An 18,206-nucleotide genomic window follows, 5' to 3' on the forward strand; every position below is an offset into this window, starting at 1 on the left:
ACCGTTTAAAAGTCGAACGGGTCCCGGTAATCTTCTGAGGTGGAGTCGGGGACGACAGCCTCCTGGAGCGGGCAGAACCTCTTTGCAGGATCTGAGGTGCAGTTCTATGCTCAATAAATACCTCGGATGGGGAGAGATCCTCTCATCGCGTGAAACCGGGGTTCTGTGAATCCTCCGCTTAGCCGGGTCAGGTTAGCGGGACGATCCGCCGTCTCACCTAAGTCACTTTGGGTCAGAATTAGTTTCTGATGAATGTTGTCGGTCACTTACCCGCGTTGGCCGAAGCCCGGCAGGGGCAGGGAGGGCGGGTGCGCCTCCGAAAACCAACGGGCGAAGAGGTGCCTGGCAACTCCGCCCCGAGTGAAAACTTCACCAAAAAGTATTTCATAATTTTTATTGATGGCATTTATCCCATGGTTTAACATGTTAATTATACTGTAATAAACATGGCTTTAATATTAAACTTTTCCTTATTATCCAAAGTCACCACAGTCCATTTCAGTAAATATAAAAATATATACTTAATACTTTGTACAATACTGGTTTTTGGTCCAAACAAAAATGGATCAGAAAAGCCAATAAACTCACTTTAAGAATTCCCAATTTTCTTTAAAGATTTTCTAAATGGATTTAGGCAACTTTGAATAATGGGATTTACATAATAAAATCTGAGACAATACTAAACAAAAAAAAAATATGTCATTAACACACAAAATTAAATTTTTCAAGTTCACAGATTTATGTTATGCCAAAAAAAAAAAAAATCGGACGCAGCGGAACCAAATCGTATTTACACGAAGTTCATAATAAAATAACGAGAAGGCAAGACAGGTGAGAGCCGTAAGAGTGAAAAGATAGAAATCGCGTCTAATCAGGAAATGGGCCACGAGAGCGAACGGGGCCGGGGCCCGGGTCGCTCTCCTTAAATCAGTCTTCCTCGATCGGAAAAGTGTAGAGCACAATACATCCACCTCACTCACTTCACACATACACCAGCACGGACGCAGCCTAGAAACCATTCGTTTCCCCATTCGCTAAGTCTATACAGAATCCCTCGCGGATATAATTACAACTTCTCCGCGGTCGGCGCCTCCCGCGGGGCCGGGCGCACATCAAGAGGTATGATACAAAGCCGTTCGCTGTTCGGGCTACGGTCGCTTCTAGCCACGCCGTGCCGAGTCAGTGAATAAAGTTGCTGGATCCTAAAAGAACTCTGCTTTAAGAACCTCCTGTCACCGGCTCTAGCTATTTAAAAACAGAACATAATCCCAAAAAAAAAAGAGAAAAAAAAGAAAAACTTAAAAGGGGGAGGCGGGGCGCGGGCGGGGAACCCCAAGGACGTCCTCGGCCGCCGAGGCTTGGGCGGCCCCCCCCCGCCCGGAGCGGACGCGGGCACCGGCTGTGGCCGACACGGCTGTCTCTGCTAAGCTCGGACGTTTATTTTCTGCGCCGGACGGCAGTCTTTATCTTCCGTCCAGAGACTGAGCTTCCGGAGGCGGAGAAGACGTTTTTGCCATTCGTCCTGCGGGAGAGAAGGCGGAGTCAGAAAGGGGTCCAGGGGAGAGGAGGGAAGAGAGAGACGGAGAGCGTCTGTGCGTGTGTGTAAGTAACTAAGTGAACGCGGACAAGTTCCAGTCCTCAGAAGAAACCTGAGCAGCGTGGCCTAGTGGATAAAACCGGGCCCGGGAGTCACAAAGTACCGCGTTCTCAGCCCGGCTCCGCCGCCCGTCTGCTCTGTGACCTGGGGCAGGAGACTTTCACTTCTCCGGGCCTCGGTTACCTCATCTGTCAAGCGGGGATTATTCATTCATTCATTCATTTATCGAGCGCTTACTATGTGCAGAGCACTGTACTAAGCGCTTGGAATGAACAAGTCGGCAACAGAGACAGTCCCTGCCATTTGACGGGCTTACAGTCTAATCGATTATGACGGCGAGCCTCGCGTGGGACCCGGGCTGCGTCCGACCAGATTAGCTTGTATCTGCCCCGGTGCCGAGGACAGCGCCTGGCTCGTAGTAAGCGCTGCTATTGAGAGCTCACCTCCTCCAGGAGGCCTTCCCAGACTGAGCTTCCCCTTTTCCCTCTGCCGCCTCTCCGCACTCCCCCCAGATAAACCCCCTTCCCCCCCCCCCCCGCCTTTCCCTCTGCTCCTCCCCCTCTCCCTCCCCCCAGCACTGTGCTCATCTGCTCATTCGTATATATTTTCATTACTCTATTTATTTTGTTAATGAGATGTACATCCCCTCGATTCTATTTATTGCTACTGTCTTTGTCCGTCTCCCCCGATTAGACCGTAAGCCCGTCGGTGGGCAGGGACTGTCTATCCGTCGCCCCTTCGTACTTTCCAAGCGCTTAGTACGGTGCTCCGCACAAAGTAAGCGCTCAATAAATACTATCGAATGAATTAGCGCTTAACGAATACCATTAAAAAAAAAGCAAACGACGCTTCCTCACTCCCGCTCTCCATCACCGGTGCCCCTTTGCCCCCCCGGGCTGGGCGACCCCTTACCCTACAGCGAAGGCCGGCACCGGACCGAAGGGGAAGCCCGCTGTGCTGGAAGGCTGGGCCGAGGGGGCCGGCGGGGCGGCGTTAGCACCGAAGGTGAACACGCCTGTCGGGTTGTTGCTCGTGAAGTTGAAATTCGTCGTGCTGCTCCCGAACTGGAACACGCCACCTACGGAAGGTTCAGGCAGAAGCGCTGCAGGTTTTGCTTTCCCCGGGCAGTCGCTGGCCCGGTCCACTGTGTTGCTCTCAAGGTCCCTGAGACCGTAAGCCTGCTGCGGGCGGGGAATGTGTCTGTTTCTTGTTATACTCTACTCTCCCGAGCGCTTAGTACAGCGCTCTGCACAGTAGGCCCTCAGTAAATACGACAGTGAGTGAACAGAGGTCCAAGAACGGACGTTCCGGGCCTCTGCAGAAGTAACATCAGGCCTCAGACGGCCTCTTGGGACGGAAGAATAACCCAGAAATTTCCTCCGGGCTCACGGCACCGCCCCGCCCGGGCTGAGCTCACCATGTCAAAAGGCATCCCCTGCCTTGCCCTTCTGAGGTTTACGAACTGGGACGCCCCGTCCCCGGCTTTGAAGATACAGTCCCCCGGTCCCGCGGAAGCCCTCGAATTAGCGAAGGGGGGGGGGCAGACGGAAGCGGGCCGGGCTGGTAGAAGCAGAGCCGTGCTTCGGGGAACGCCCGAGAGGGGCCTTAGACACGGGAAGAACGCACAGCGCATCCGGCCGACTCGACGCCCCTCCCGGCCCGGGACCCCCTCCCCAGCGGGTGGCATCGAAGTGGTCTTGGAGGAGCAGCGAGATGGCTTCCCTCCGGAATCTCGGTACTCGGGGGGCCTGGTTTTAGCACTGCTAGCTTTCCCCAGCAACGACGAATCCCTCTGGGCCCGGGACCCCTCTGATTTCTCTCCGAAGGGCATCGCGTCCCCGCTTCCCGGACAAACTCGCTCCGAACGCCACCTACCCGTTTCGGGGGAGGGCAGGGGCGTGCCCATCATTCCCTTCCCCACCCTCGGGCCTTCGGTGACGCTTCCCCTGTAAACCCTCGGCTCCACCCCCTGGGTATCGGGGCTCTCTTCTCAAAGCCCAGCGGCAGGCCCCCCGACAGGAAGCGGGCCGCCCCAGAAGAAGGCTGGAGCCAAAAAAGCCGGCTCCGACCGGAAGCGGGACCCACGGCTCCGAACCCGAAGGTGCCGAAATCCAGAAGGCCGCCCCCCGCTTCCCTTTCCCTGCCCCCCGGATGACCCAAAGGGGAATCGGGGCTCGCTTACCCGAGCCGGAAGGCGCCGAGCCAGACCCGAACCCGGCCTGCTGGCTGGGCGGCTGTCCGAAGACCGGGGGCTGGCCGCTGCTCGACACGGACCCGAAAGTGGGCAGGGGGGGCTGGGAGCCGGCCGAAAACAACGACGTCGACGACGGCAGCGCCCCGAAGCCCGGGCCGCTGGGCTGGCCGGCCCCCTGGCTCTGTCCGAAGGTCGGGGTCTGGCCGGCGCCGAACACCGGACTGGCCGAAGCCGCCGCAGTCCCGGAACCGAAGACGAAGGAGGAGGAACCTGGGGAAGCGAGGAGCCGAGAGGTGTCACGATCCCGCTCCCGGCCCTCGGCGGGCTCTCGGAGAGAGGAGCTTGCGGGGTCAGCTCCCGTCTCTGCCGACCTGCCCGCCTGCCTCCCCGCCCGCCCCTCGGGCTCGGTCAAACCACCGGAGCACCCAGAAGGGAGGAGATCGTGCGGTGACGCGCCCGACAGTGAACTCCTTAATACGGACAATCCGCTCCACGTCCCAGAGAAACACCGCCTTGGGAGTCGGAGGACCTGGGTTCTAATCCCGGACCCGACACGCGTCTGCTTTGTGACCTCTGGCCGAGTCCCTTCACTTCTCTGGGCCTCGATACCCCCATCTGCAAAGTGGAGATTCAACACTGTTCTCCCTCCTACTTAGACTGTGAGCCCCACGTGGGACCTCGTATTTACTCCGGGGATTAAACCATGCTTGGCACACAGTTAAGCACTTAAATAATACAATTATTACAAAGGATGCATGCTTAGGTGGAAACACACACACACACCGCCCCCCCCCCCCCGGGCCCTTTAATGTTTTTAAAATCCCCCTTTCCTTGCAAACAACACGGCGTACACGTTCACTCACACTGTGAAACGGGGGATTTAACACCCGCTCTTCCTTCTACTTAAGACCGTGAGCCCCCAAGAGGGAGAGTAAACTCGTCGTGGGCACGGAACGTGTTATACTGCTATATTGTACTCTCCCAAGTGCTTAGTTCAGTGCTCTGCGCACAGTAAGCGCTGGATAAATACGACCGACTCACTGATCGACTTGAATCTCTCTCTGTGCTTAGAACTGTGTTTGACACACAGTAAGCGCTTAACGGGTACCATAAAAAAAAAACCCAAGCGCACGAGAAGCGAGGTGGTTTGTTCCCGGGGAGCCGGTGCCCCGGCTGGGCGTCCACCCCGGGGGCGGCCCCCACAACCTAGCCCAACCCCCAATCCTCGGAGACGTACCGGCGGCGCTGGCCGTGGTGGAGGCGCCGAAGCTGAAGGTGGAGGTGGCCGGGTTACCGCCGCCCCCGGCCCCCGGCCCGAAGACGAACGGGGCCACCGCGGCCCCGGCGGCGGCGGCCGGGGCGGCGGCCGGTTTGCTCTCTTGAGAGAAGGAGAAGGGCTGCGGGGCGCCGCTTTCCAAGGGGTTGCCGAAGGCGGAGCCGCTCACCGCGTTCCCCGTCTGTCCGAACACGAAGGTGGCCACGGGCGGGTTGGAGGCAGAGGCGGCCCCGCCGAACAGGCTGCCGCCGCCGGTGCCGGTGGCCCCCGTGGTCGGGACACTGGGGTTGGAGGAGCCGCTGCTCAACAAACTTAACGCCGGCTTTCCCGCTCCTTGATCTGCAAGACAGAAGGGAGGACGCAGCGTGTTAACGGCTGGTGGCCGGCGGCCCCGGGACTCACCGGGGGCACACCTGGAGCGGCTGTGCACAGGCGCGGGCTACCCTAAGTGCTTCGCGCGGGCCCTTGGACGCCCCGGCCCTCCCGGGTTTTGACAGACGAGGGAAAGGCAGGGCCTGTCCACAGGGAGCGCGGGTCCGCAGGTAGTCTGCCTCTTCACCCCGGGCAGGATCTTCTCCTCCCGTGGCCCCCGAGGGCTCGGAGGAGCAATCCCATCAGCCGGCCGCGGGCCGGTGCCCACTACGGAGGAGACTCTGGTGCGGTTGCCTTTCCGGCTCCTACTCTAAAGCCCACCCGTCGGGCAGTGAGCGGGTCTCTCGGCGGGAAGCGGAGGCTTTAGCGCACTAGGCCTCCGGCCCTCTTGGGCAGAGATCCCCGCCGGGCTGGTAGAAGAAAAGACCCAACCCAACCACCTGCTCATCCACCCGCAGGAGACTGCGGAGAGGCCCCGGTCACGACCACGGGACACGTGAACGGAGGAGGGACGCTTGCTTTCTCTCCACTTCTGACCTCGACGGTCACCAGCCCGGAACTAAGCACGGCCCCGCCGCGCAGCCCAGAGGCCCAGCGCTTCTGAAAAAACGGGTCTCTTCGGGCTCTCGCGGTCCGCCCCGGCACCAGCACGCCACCGGGTGTCCGCAGCGGGCCTGAGAAAGAGACTGAGGAACCCGACCCGGAGACGCACACTTCCTGTATTTGCCTGCCCGGAAGACATCCGGCCATTTCCCGGCTCTCTGGGGTCATTTTTCCCCTTTTTGGGGTGGTCACGGTTGGTTGATTTGAGGGGGATTGAAGACGGCACCTCCCGTCCCCCCCACAAAGCCAAATCGACTTCATGTCAGAAATCCTTCTCCTATCCGTTCACCTTCTCTCGGGAAAATGGACCGTACCCTCTCCCTCTTCCCGACATCTGATCCCAGGTTGGGAGACTGACTACAGCTAAGATGGGGAACACCAATCCCGGGATGCTTCCACAGTAGGATGGGGAAAGGCCTCAGTACTAGGAGTCAGAACACCTAGGTTCTCATTTCTGCTCGGCCGCTTGCCCGCCTCCTGACCTCGGCAAAGTCGTCGACCTTCTCTGTGCCTCGGTTTTCTCATCTGTAAAATGGGGGTTCAACAGGTGCTCTCCGTTCCCTCGTAAACCGTGAGCCCCGCGTGGGACAGGGACTGCCGCGTGGCCTAGTGGATGGAGCCCGGGCCTGGGAGTCAGGAAGACCTGGGCTCTGATCCTGGCTCCACTACTTGTCTGCTGTGCGAACCTGGGCAGGTCACTTCACTTCGCTGCGCCTCGGTGACCTCATCTGTACAATGGGGATCAAGACCGAGCGCCCCATGCGGGACAACCCGATTCGCTCGTTTCCATCCCAACCCTTGGTACAGTGACCGGCACATAGTAAACGTTGAACAAATAACAATCGTTAGAATCATCCGACTCGATGGTCCCGCCATCCACCCTGGCAGTTGGCTCGATCCTCGGCGGGCACCGCGGTCGTTACTCGACAAGCGGCGCGGCGGCTTACCGGCCGGGGCGGCGGCCTGGACCCCGAAAGCAAAAGTGGACTTGGCGGGCGGGTCCGCTTCCTTCTCGGCGGGCTTCGCCAGGCTGAAACTGAACGCCTGCTTGGCTGGACTCTCGTCTTTGGTTTGCTCGGGCTTCCCGAACGAGAACAGCAGCTGGGACTTGGGCTCCTCGCCGCCCGTCTTCTTCCCGAACACCAGACCGGTGGCGGAGGTGACCGGCTCCGGCTTTTTCTCCTCTGTCCTTCCCAGGCCGAACACGGGGGCCGAGGGCAGGCGGGCGGCGGGCTCCAGGCCGCCGAAGCTGAAGCCTCCTTGGGCCGCGGGGCCTCCGTCCTTACTCCCCTCCGACTTCGGAAACAAGAAGGGGGTGGTGGCCGCCGCCGCGGCCGCCGGCTTGGCCTCCGCCGCTCCGAAGCCGAAGCCGCCCCCTCCGGTCTTGTTCTCGGTGGGCGGCGCGGGGGCGGCGGAGACGGACCCCGTCCCGAAGGCGAACCCGCCCGGGGCCGGTTTGCCGAGCTCCTCTTTCTTCTCCTGCGGCCCGAGGCTGGGCGTCCCAAACTGAAACCCGGCCGTGGGGGGAGGATTGCTTAATCCGGATGCCAGTCCGAAAGAAAAGCCGCTGTCCCCCTTACTGTCTTTTTTCACCTCTTCTGACTTCGAGTCGGAGGACGAGACCCCGAATTTGAAGTCCCCGACAGTCTGAGAGAACTTAAAGCCCCCGCTCATGGGGTTGGAGATGGCCGAGTCGGACGACGAGGCGCCCAACTTGAAGCCCCCCGGGTCCCCGAACTTGAACCCGGTCGAACTGGCGGGGGCTGTGGGAGGCGGCGGCGGCGGCTCCGAGGACGACGGCGGAAGTCCGAACTTGAAGGCCGGGGCCGGGGCGGCTGAGGAGGCCGAGGAGGTCGTGGGGGTGCCGAAGCCTTCGGAGGGGAAAAACAAATGGACGCTCAGCCGAATGGGTCAGAACGAAGGCGCTCACAATCACCCTTCTCGATACGGAGAACGATCCCTCCCCGCTCCCGGCCCTCATCCGACCGGCAGTGATCATAAAAGGGCACCAAATCGCATCCCCAACATTCTCTGCTAGGCGGGAAGCGGGTCTGGGGAGGGAGGCCCTTTCGTGCCAGATCCTAAAGGAAGCGGCAACCAAGATGGCAACTTGCCAGCAACGAGGTCATTAGCCACGAGGCGCCCTCTGGACCCTCCCGTCTTTCATTTTCAGGCCTGCCCGGGCTGGGTAACCCATCATTTCACGGATGACTTTTGGTCTTGTTTGGCTTCCGACAGCACCGAGACCCTAACCGGTCTAGGATGTTAAAACTACGGCCAAATTGATTAGCGAGCCGCTTGGTTTTCTCCAAAGGGGAAAGAGAGCGGCGTAGCTGGGGCGCTCTGTGCGGCTCAGAATGCAGGCAGAAGCGGTTTCTGAAATGATACTGAAGACGGGGATTTCGGGAACCGTTAAGCGGGGCGGAAACTGGTCGTGAAAGGGATACGTACATCCGGGAAGCTCAGAAAAAAGTTTTTCCAAAAAGGAGGGACGAAAAAGTAGTATAACAGCGATCAAAATCTGAATCCCTTTTCTAACTGGGCAGGAAGTCCCACGCACCCTTCTTCAAAGCAAAAAATTAGAGACGCAAGAAGTCTGACTGCCTCGCTGCCTTGTCTCCAGGAGCCTTGCAGACAATTCAAATGCTTTACCAAGCCTTCAGACTTTTTTCAGAGAACCAAGAAACCCCTTTACTCCCCTCCCTTCCCCTCCCGCGGAGATAAACAGGAAGTTAAATCCACGCAGCGCGTGTCTTTCGCAGCTGGCCCGACATGAAGGAGCCCTTGCCCTGGAGCAGCGGGTCAGTGGCTCGGAGCCAACGACTGCCTTTCCATGATCTTTCATGGAGGTCACCGGTCTTAACTGTGGGTTTTCCAGAGTTTTGCCTCATCCTGTCTTCCCGCTGCCAGGAGGGAGGGAGCGTCAAGCCACGGACTGCCCTTCCACCCCAGGAAACTGCAGGGAAAAGGTTCCGGTCTCTTGCCTCACCCTGTCCCAACCAAAGGGCGGGCAGTCAATCACGAGAGACCGGCGCCTTGTCAACTCTTTACCTTTAACCTCGGGCTTCGTGCCCGGCTTTGCGCTTTCACATGCTGCACACTTGGTCGCCTCCGCTTTGTTCTGCACCAGGCAGACCTCACAGTCCCAGCTGCCCTCCGGTTTCTTGAATTTTTCGAATCCTAGAAATCCTCCAGAAGGGGCGGACACAGCAGGAGAACTGTTACTTGCCACGGGGGCTGACCCTCCTGAAGGAAAAGAAGGGGAGAAATGAAACGCGCGTCGGGACGTCTGCCTGGGTTAGAAAAGCGGGTAGATCGGGAGGTTGGCGTTCCCACCGGATTGCTTTCCCTGCTTCGAGACAAGCTACGCGGACTAGTGGATAGGGCACGGGCCTTGGAGTGACAAGGACCTGGCTCCTAATCTCTAGCTCCTCCACTAGTCTGCTATTCCACTACTGGGCAAGTCACTTCTCTGTGCCTCAGTTACCTCATCTGTAAGACTGTGAGTCCCATGTGCGAGAGAGTGTCCAACCTGATTAGCTTGTATTTACCCCGACACTTAGTACAGAAGTTGACACGTAGTAAGCGCTTAATACCATAATTATTTGACAACCAACACCACACACTCAAGGGAGCAGTGCCGTGTTAATGACAGGGCACATCAATTAGGCTGTAAGCTCATTGTGGGCAGGGAATGTGTCTGTCTGTTGTTCTACTGTACTCTCCAGAGCACTTAGAACAGTGCTCTGCACACAGTAAGCGCTCATTAAATACCACCGGTTAACAAAGAGCTCCCCGTGCCCTTCCGCACGAGGAATTTGGAGTCCGCTTTGTCCTGCAAGACATCTGCTCATGGAAAATAGCAATCTCGTTTCTTTTTGGGTCGTTTGGACGCCACTTGCCGCTTCCCCTCGGCCCGCCAGCTCCACTCACGGGGACTCTGCCAGCTCGGAAAATCTGGAAACTGATCTTTGTCTCTCCTGATAAAGGATGATGCTGCTGAAACTTTCAAAACTCTGAGAATGTGAAGACCTCTGATGACTGACTGGGCCTGGGGCCGTCACTGCAACACCACCGGCTACCTCTCTGGAAAAGAGAGGGGGCTTCACGGCACCCGACATTCCATCCTCCTCCTACCCCATGGGGTAACTAGAAGAAGGGGGGAGAGCCTCAGGGAGGCACTTCCTGCACTAGGGTGGCAAAACTACTTGCTCCGCCTGGCGTTTGGAATAAGTTCGATATGAATGGATTCTTTTCGTTCTTTTCCGTTCCATTTCATGCCTCCCTCTGCCAGTTTTCACAGGTCCCATTCGAACCGAGAGCCCTAAGACCCCTTCCCGCGTGAGGCGGCTCGTCACAGACTTGTGGTTCCAGGTGGTCCCGCCCAGCCATTCTGCTTTCTCCCAGCTGTTCCACCCCTGAACTTCCAACATCTCCTAAAAGCGTCCCGGAGAGCCAAGGGGCAGAAGCCGGCCCCTGCCGAGCACTAAGTCCCAAGGGGCTCCCTTACAAATGAAGGAACCCACCGTTCTCCTGTTTCTTGGGTCTGTCTCCTTTCGGTTACCGGCTTCGCTTTGTTGGATCCCCTCGACGCTGCATATTACTAGGGCAGAAGGGGTTTCCTTCAGTCGTGCCCTCCGCCGGCCGCTACCCGTCCACCTTTCCTTATTCCGCTTTCCCATTCACAGGGGAGACCGCCTGGTACCGGGGGGCGCCCAATGTGAGTAGCGTGGCAGAGTGCCAGGCGTCAAAGACACAGATAAGTGACCTCCCGCTGCTGACCCGCTCGGAAATCGAGACAGGATCAGAACGTCTCTCCTCCTCAATGGAAAGGGGTGCATGAAGCCTTCCTCCGCTGAGCCCGTACTTCCCCTACACCCTCTCCTTCCTGTGCGCCCTTATACATGGATCTGTACCCTTTATTCCCCCAACCCTCAGCCCCGCAGCAGTTATGTACATATCCCTAACACGTAATAATAATAATAGCATTTGTTTAGCACTTACTATGTGTCAGGCACCGTTCTAAGCACTGGGGTGGACACGATATAATCAGGTTGGACACAGTCCCTGTCCCACGTGGAGCTCACGCTCTTAACACCCATTTTACAGAAGAGGACAAAGAAGAAAGTGACTTGCCCAAGGTCACACAGCAGGCAAGTGGTGGAGCCAGGATCTGTCTCCCCCTCTAGACTGTAAAGTCCCTGTGGACAGGGACCATGTCCACCAACTCTGTCACACTGTACTCTTCCAGGTGCTCAGTACGGTATTCTGCACACAGTAAGCGCTCAATAAATACGACTGATCGATGAGGGTACTGAGCTAGGTTAACCGTTCCCGAGGTGGAGGTCCTCCGCATTCCCCTGGCCCTTGGACTGGCAAAGTTCTCTGTTAAACGACTCATATTCGGGCTCCGAAAAAGAGAGGGCACCGCCCCCACCAACCAAGGACGCGGAGGGAAACGAACGCTGGCTGCCACGGCTCTGACTTCCAACCATTCTCCCGCTGGAAGGGTGGAATTCACTTTGCTAATAAAAAGCAAAGGTCTCTTCATGAATCACTCCACCGTGCACATTTCTTTCTGGCTGGCTGCGCACGGGGGAACCCTGGCCTCTACTCGAGTCCTTCACAAGCTGTAAAGAAATCCGACTAGCTATTGACCGCGAGTGATTTATACCACTCCGCTCCCAGCCCGTTCACGTAATTTCCTTGCTGTTGGCCGGTAGCTCCAGGCTGGAAGAGAGTCCACTCGACATTTCTTACAGTGTCTCTTGGAGGAGCTCAGAACACTGGGCGTCAAAAGGCTTGCTGACGATAAACCGGACAGTTTCCCAGCTCTGCTATACGAACGCTCGGGACGGTGATCTGCACCCGCCAGACGCTCAATCGACACTACTGACCAACCGATTAGACACCACGGCGCCCGGACCACTTACCTGGTTTCTCGGAACTACAGGCCACGCATTTGCTGTCTTCTGCCTTATTCTGCACACAGCACACTGGACATTCCCAAGATCCCTTGGGCTTCTTGAACTTGTCTCCAAACCCCAAGGTCCCGGAGGTTACCGTGCACCTGGGGGATGAGGTCGTCACGGCCCCCGAACTCTCCGAAGCCACCGGCAACGTGAGGGCGGGTTTTACACCCGTCCCGGGCTTTGGGGTTTCGCAAGCCACACACTTGGTGGCTTCGGGTTTGTTCTGAACTAAGCAGGTGTCGCAATCCCACGTTCCGGCCGCTGGTTTGAATCGGTCTCCGAAGCCAACCGTCCCGGTGGCGGGAGGGGTTGGTTTGGCCTCGCTGCTGGGAGCGGCGCTTCCGCCGGGCTTGGCGGGATCTCTCGGGGGCATTCGGGCAGACTGACAGGCGACGCATTTCCCGTCCGTGACCTTGTTCTGTAACAGGCACGTGTCGCACTGCCACTGAGCGCCGGCTTTTCCGCTCTCTCCGAAACCCATTCCGCTCGTAGAAAAACTACTTATGGCGGGTCTCGTGTAGACGACTGTGCTTGTCGCTGGGGGCTGGGCAGTGGGGAGAGGGCTCGCCTTCGGAGAGGTGAAGCCTGAAAACGGAACCGTAGGGTAAGGCACCCGTGACCCTTCCATCCAGCCGAGGCTCAACTTCCCCCAACCGTAGCCCACCCCCTCCCCGCACCAGTGAACCTCCCCGAATCCGCTCCTCCGTTCTTCATTTTTTTTTTTAAATGATATTTAAGTACTTCCTATGTGCCGGTACCGTACTAAGCGCTGGGGTAGATACAAGATAGTCCTCGTACCACTTGGGGCTCACAATCATTATCCTCATTTTACAAATGACATAATTGAAGCACAGAAGAGCAGTGACTAGCCCGAGGTCGCAGAGCAGACAAGTGGCGGGAGCGGCATTAGAACCCAGGTCCTCGTGACTCCCAGGCCCGAGCTCTATCCACTAGGCCCCGCTGCTTCTCTATTCTTCAAATGGCTTCCTCTCTCCCACCCTGATCGACATCTGTGTCCTCTCGGGAAGATGCTCGAATACAGGTAGCTAGAAACAGACGGTACCACGGTACCCACTTCGCAAAACACTGCTTCAACTCCAGGCCAGACCCCGTTGGATGGGTGGCTTTTATTAGGTACAGGACTGTATTAGTGCACTTCTGAATATAAGCATTTTCCATCACCGAGGCCATTTTGTTGGGTCTTACCTGGGCTTTTCAGAATATCCAGCACACTCCCCTCTTTCAGAGATTTTGCAGGCTTGAAAGGCCCCTCATAATCTTCATTTTCTTTCTTATTGCTTGTGCTATTTACAGCAGTTACATCTGTCGGGAATGGAAACACGCTTATAGATTGCAAGGAAAATCACCCGCTAAAGCTAGCAGGTGACCAGTGGAGAACCGTGGTGAGGAGGTCTTCGGGCAGAGGTGAGAAACCGAGGGCAGATTCCGGGTTACAGAGCACCCTGGCCTGGGGCGGGGAGGCGGCAAGGATACTGAGGGGAAAACCCATACTACAGAGCTGAGCAGGGAACAAAAGCTCCCGGAAAGGGAACTGAATATTATCGACGAGGGGAAATCTGATTGTGAGAAAGACACAAAATCCCGGGGGATGGGTGGGCGAACTACATTCCCTCTCAGACCTTTCAAGAAAAGTTGCAAAGCAAAGAATCCTGCCCTTAGTTTCTCCAAATGGGAAAGGCCTGGATCTAGAATTACAGCAGACGCAGGCGTACGTTGCACTATGCAAAATGTAGTTCTATTCCAGACCCTGAGGGCCTTTCAGCGGGTGAACTTTTTGGAGTTTTACTCCTTTACCTGCAGTAATTAACCTTAACCTCTGACTAAAGGGCATGAATCGGAGGAGGGAGAGGAGGAGCGGGAAGAGATGGGGATTTCCAGAACTGTCACAGGCAGGGAGCTCAAGAGGTTTAACCAAACGGTATCAGGATAAAAGCACCTTCCTCCTAGACTCAATCAAGGGCATTTACTGAGCGATTACTGTGTGGAGAGAGGGTACAGTACAACAGATTCGGTAGACACGCTCCCCTAGACACGCTCCCCGCCCACAACGAGCTTGAACGAGCTTCCCTCTAGACAGAGGGAAGGATTTTGTTTGGGATCCTCTCTGACACACAGAATCTGCCTGGCCTTCCTTCCAAAGCAATAACGGATGCAGAAGGTGAGAGAGAACTGTCCCCAGTAAAATGATTCCTGGGTTTCAATTAGGGCGGGCGAGGCCAGCATCACATCAAATTTTCAGGTATAGGGAGGAGAGGAAGGGGGAGTGGGAGACGTCGCTGAAGAACTCGTGAGCAGGGAACCTGTCTATCATCTCAGTTATACTGTATTCTCCAAGTGTTTAATACAGTGCTCTGCACTAAGCGCTCAATAAGCACGACTGATTGAAGGAGAAGCAGAAAAGGGGAGGAGGAAAAGGAGGGCAGTCGGGACGGGTAAGGAATTGCAAAGGATCTTTATCCTGGTTTGCGGTTGATAATGCCAACAGATTTTGCCATTGAAGGTGTCTCAAAAGATCTGGACGGCTTCTTGCTGCCAAAGCAACCTGATCACTGGGCGTGCGACTGCATCTCTTTAGCCATAAAAATGATTTTTAAAAAAATCTGTTTCGAGGTTGATTGGGAAATAACTTTCTAAAAAACCTGGCATCTGCGGATATTCTGGAGTCATTCTGACTTCCCTTTGTGAAAATAAATGAATTTAGAAAGTCTTGATGGTTAAAACAATCCGCTGACTTTTCACTCTCATTACAGAATTATACTCAGGAGGCTCCAGAAGAGAGGAGGGATATGGAGGGATTGGACTCGCCGCTCACAGAGTTATCAAACACCGTTGCCAGATATTTTATAGCAGCATCTCACTGACGGAAATGGTGAGAATCAGAGCTGTCATGGCAGCAACACGCAGCTCTGTAAATGCCATTCATCATGAGTTCCTAAAGAATCTGGGAAAGGATCCCAGTTCTAATGGAACACAGCTGTTTAGACTAATGAGCATTACTCACTCAGTTATCATTCCTCTGATATTCCCCGAAGATCGGAAATGATTTGAACTGACTTTCTCTTTCACAGGCATGGGCTTAGTAGTACATACACCTCATTCTTTCTGAACTATCTACACACACAACCAGAGCCCCACAGTTTCGGGTTGCGATCTTGGGGAGTCTGCTCGTGCACGCTTTCTTCTTTTTCTGCCGCTGCCTCACGCTGTATCCTGGCAGGCGTGCCTCATCAGAACAAGTCTTCCTAACTCTGCCCGCCTTCTAGTCCAAAAATGTCGTGAGAAGAAGCGGGATGGCACAGCTGACTGTACAAGCATTTGTATGACACAGCATTTGTACGTCTGGGGAGAGCCCATCTTTGCGCGTAAGTGTGGCCAGAGGGCGGCTGAGTGACCAACGCCTTTGGAACGTGACGCTCCCTTCCTCGCAAAATAAAGGTTGGAATAGAGTGAGGCAGACAACAAGTTTCAGGGGATATTTTTTGAGGAACTGTTTCTTTGCATGTTCTGCAAGATGGCTGGTCAGGTTCGAGGTGCCGCCTGGGGCTATCTCTGCACCCCCTCTGCAATCGGTCGGTCGACAGTCTTTACTTACTACGTGCAGAGCACCGTACTGAGCGCAATCCATCAGAATTAGTAGACACGTTCCCTGCCCATAACGAGCGGATAGTCTAAGAGAGGGACAGCGGCAGCAGCAGACAACGCTGACCCTTCGGCTCCCATTTACGCCACTTTCCCGCAAAGGCCATTGGGTTCTTTTACGACTCTCCAGAGGGATGTAACTTTTCGGACTACCTATCCACAGGAAGAGGTCCAGAAGCCTGCTGGGAAGGGGCTTAATTGAACACCAAGGTCACTTTAGAAGAGAATTTTCGATTAGACGTAGAATAACACGTGCAAGTGGATGGAACCTATGAACGGATTCAAAAAATACTCCCATCACTCCACTGCAAAATGGGAAAGACTGAGGTCCCCCGTCTCTTTTTCAGTCCTAGGAATGAGCCGCTCCACTTGCCATCTCATCCATCGATGAGAGGAGCATCCCCGAAGGAAAGCATTTCAAGCCCTGGGGCAGTAGAATGAGGCTTCTGCAAGATTCGAAGGAATGAGGAGTCCCAGGTGGGCCAGAAGGCCAGGACTTGGTGTTCACCTCTCACCTCCATGAACACCACAGACGACCCCACCACTGCTTCCCTAGACCTTCGCGGGGACCCCGAGGGAAAAACAGCAGACTCCGGTGACTGCCAAATTAAAAAAACCTCCTAGGCCAGTGCGCTTTGCTCCTTGCTTGCCCGTAAACGCATTAAGTGATGGATTCCTCTCAGGGAGGGAAAATGCCACGTCGGCTTTCAATCGTGAGCACCGGGAGGAAATCCGTGGCTGTACGACTCCTGTTTTCACCGACGGTCCTTACATCCAGAAAGGTTACCACGCATTTACCGACGGACGTTTAGCTCTACGGCGTCCAAGACTGACTCGCCTCCGAGGTGGATGCCTAGTAAAGCTCTGGCTGGTAAAGCATTTCTCAAAACCATTTTTTGGGTCGGGAAGAGAGGAAGATCGACTGCTTAAGTACCCAAAACTATTTTCCGACGGGCTTCAAATGGGGACGTGGGCAGGATTTTCTCCAATTACCTGTACTACTTCTAGTTGGCTGTGACGAATTCCCGAAGCCAGGAAGTTCGGCCGACTTCACAACGGGTACGCTAAATGTAAATCCAATCTGTGAGAAAGGTGGGGGCGGGGGGGGGGGGGGGGAGAGAGAGAGCAGATAAGTAACGATATGGGGCACCATTCTCAGTCTCCGTAGATATAAGAATTGAAAGCCTAGAACAGAAAACGCATCAATGAATACGAAACCCAGGCCTGAAGCTAGAAAGTGAAGTCTCAATCTCCAAGGGCTCCTTCCCCTCTGCCTTCATACATGCCCACGTCTCCCCCATCCTAAAAAAACCCACTCTTGACCCCACTTCCCCCTCCAGTTATCGTCCTATCTCCCTACTACCCTTCCTTTCCAAAATCCTAGAACGAGTCGTCTACGATCGATGCCTAGAATTCCTTAACTCCCATTCTCTCCCAGACCCCCTCCGATCTGGCTTCCGTCCCCTCCGCTCTACCGAGACTGCTCTCTCTAAGGTCACCCGTGACCTCCTTCTTGCCAAATCCAATGGCTCCTACTCCATCCTGATCCTCCTTGACCTCTCTGCTGCCTTTGACACTGTCGACCATCCCCTCCTCCTCCATACCTTATCTCACCTTGGCTTCACGGACTCCGTCCTCTCCCGGTTCTCCTCTTACCTCTCTGGCCGATCATTCTCGGTCTCCTACGCTGGAGCCTCCTCCCCCTCCCATCCTTTAACTGTTGGAGTTCCTCAAGGGTCAGTTCTCGGCCCTCTTCTGTTCTCCATTTACACTCACTCCCTCGGTGAACTCATCCGCTCTCACGGCTTTGACTACCATCTCTACGCAGATGACACGCAGATCTACATCTCCGCCCCTGTCCTCTCCCCCTCCCTTCGGGCTCGCATCTCCTCCTGCCTCTGGGACGTCTCCATCTGGATGTCGGCCCGCCACCTAAAACTCAACATGAGCGAGACTGACCTCCTCATCTTCCCTCCCGAACCCGGTCCTCTCCCAGACTTCTCTATCACCGTGGATGGCACGACCATCCTTCCCGTCCCGCAGGCCCGCAATCTCGGTGTCATCCTTGACTCGTCCCTCTCGTTCACCCCACACATCCTATCCGTTACCGAGACCTGCCGGTTTCACCTCTACGATATCGCCAAGATCCGCCCTTTCCTCTCCACCCAAACGGCTACCTTACTATTACGGGCTCTCGTTATATCCCGGCTAGACTACTGTGTCAGCCTTCTCTCTGACCTCCCTTCCTCCTCTCTCGCCCCGCTCCGGTCTATTCTTCACTCCGCCGCCCGGCTCATCTTCCCGCAGAAACGATCTGGGCCTGTCACTCCCCTTCTTAAACAACTCCAGTGGTTGCCTATCGACCTCCGCTCCAAACAAAAACTCCTCACTCTAGGCTTCGAGGCTCTCCGTCACCTTGCCCCTTCCTACCTCTCCTCCCTTCTCTCTTTCTACCGCCCACCCCGCACGCTCCGCTCCTCCGCCGCCCACCTCCTCGCCGTCCCTCGGTCTCGCCTATCCCGCCGTCGACCC

General features: G+C 56.0%; 1 protein-coding gene and 1 long non-coding RNA gene across 2 annotated transcripts in view; one reads left to right on the forward strand and one right to left on the reverse strand.

Moving 5' to 3' along the window:
- Positions 1-380: 380 nt before the first annotated feature.
- NUP153 (nucleoporin 153) overlaps positions 381-18,206 on the reverse strand; it is a 57,356-nt gene continuing 39,530 nt past the window's right edge. The window contains exons 14-22 of the mRNA XM_029053217.2: positions 16,668-16,755; positions 13,221-13,337; positions 11,976-12,599; positions 9,094-9,288; positions 6,990-7,913; positions 5,029-5,406; positions 3,780-4,061; positions 2,510-2,675; positions 381-1,522 (exon numbers count right to left, since the gene is read on the reverse strand). Of these exons, the coding sequence (XP_028909050.1) occupies positions 1,438-1,522; positions 2,510-2,675; positions 3,780-4,061; positions 5,029-5,406; positions 6,990-7,913; positions 9,094-9,288; positions 11,976-12,599; positions 13,221-13,337; positions 16,668-16,755 (2,859 nt within the window). The 3' untranslated portion in view covers positions 381-1,437. The remainder of the gene's footprint in view (positions 1,523-2,509; positions 2,676-3,779; positions 4,062-5,028; positions 5,407-6,989; positions 7,914-9,093; positions 9,289-11,975; positions 12,600-13,220; positions 13,338-16,667; positions 16,756-18,206) is intronic.
- Positions 13,308-15,491, forward strand: LOC114807411. The gene is made up of 2 exons (XR_003755493.2): positions 13,308-13,439; positions 14,786-15,491. It is a non-coding gene; the product is annotated as an uncharacterized LOC114807411 (long non-coding RNA).

This window comes from Ornithorhynchus anatinus, chromosome X2 (genome assembly GCF_004115215.2).
Source record: "Ornithorhynchus anatinus isolate Pmale09 chromosome X2, mOrnAna1.pri.v4, whole genome shotgun sequence".
Taxonomy (NCBI): domain Eukaryota; kingdom Metazoa; phylum Chordata; class Mammalia; order Monotremata; family Ornithorhynchidae; genus Ornithorhynchus; species Ornithorhynchus anatinus.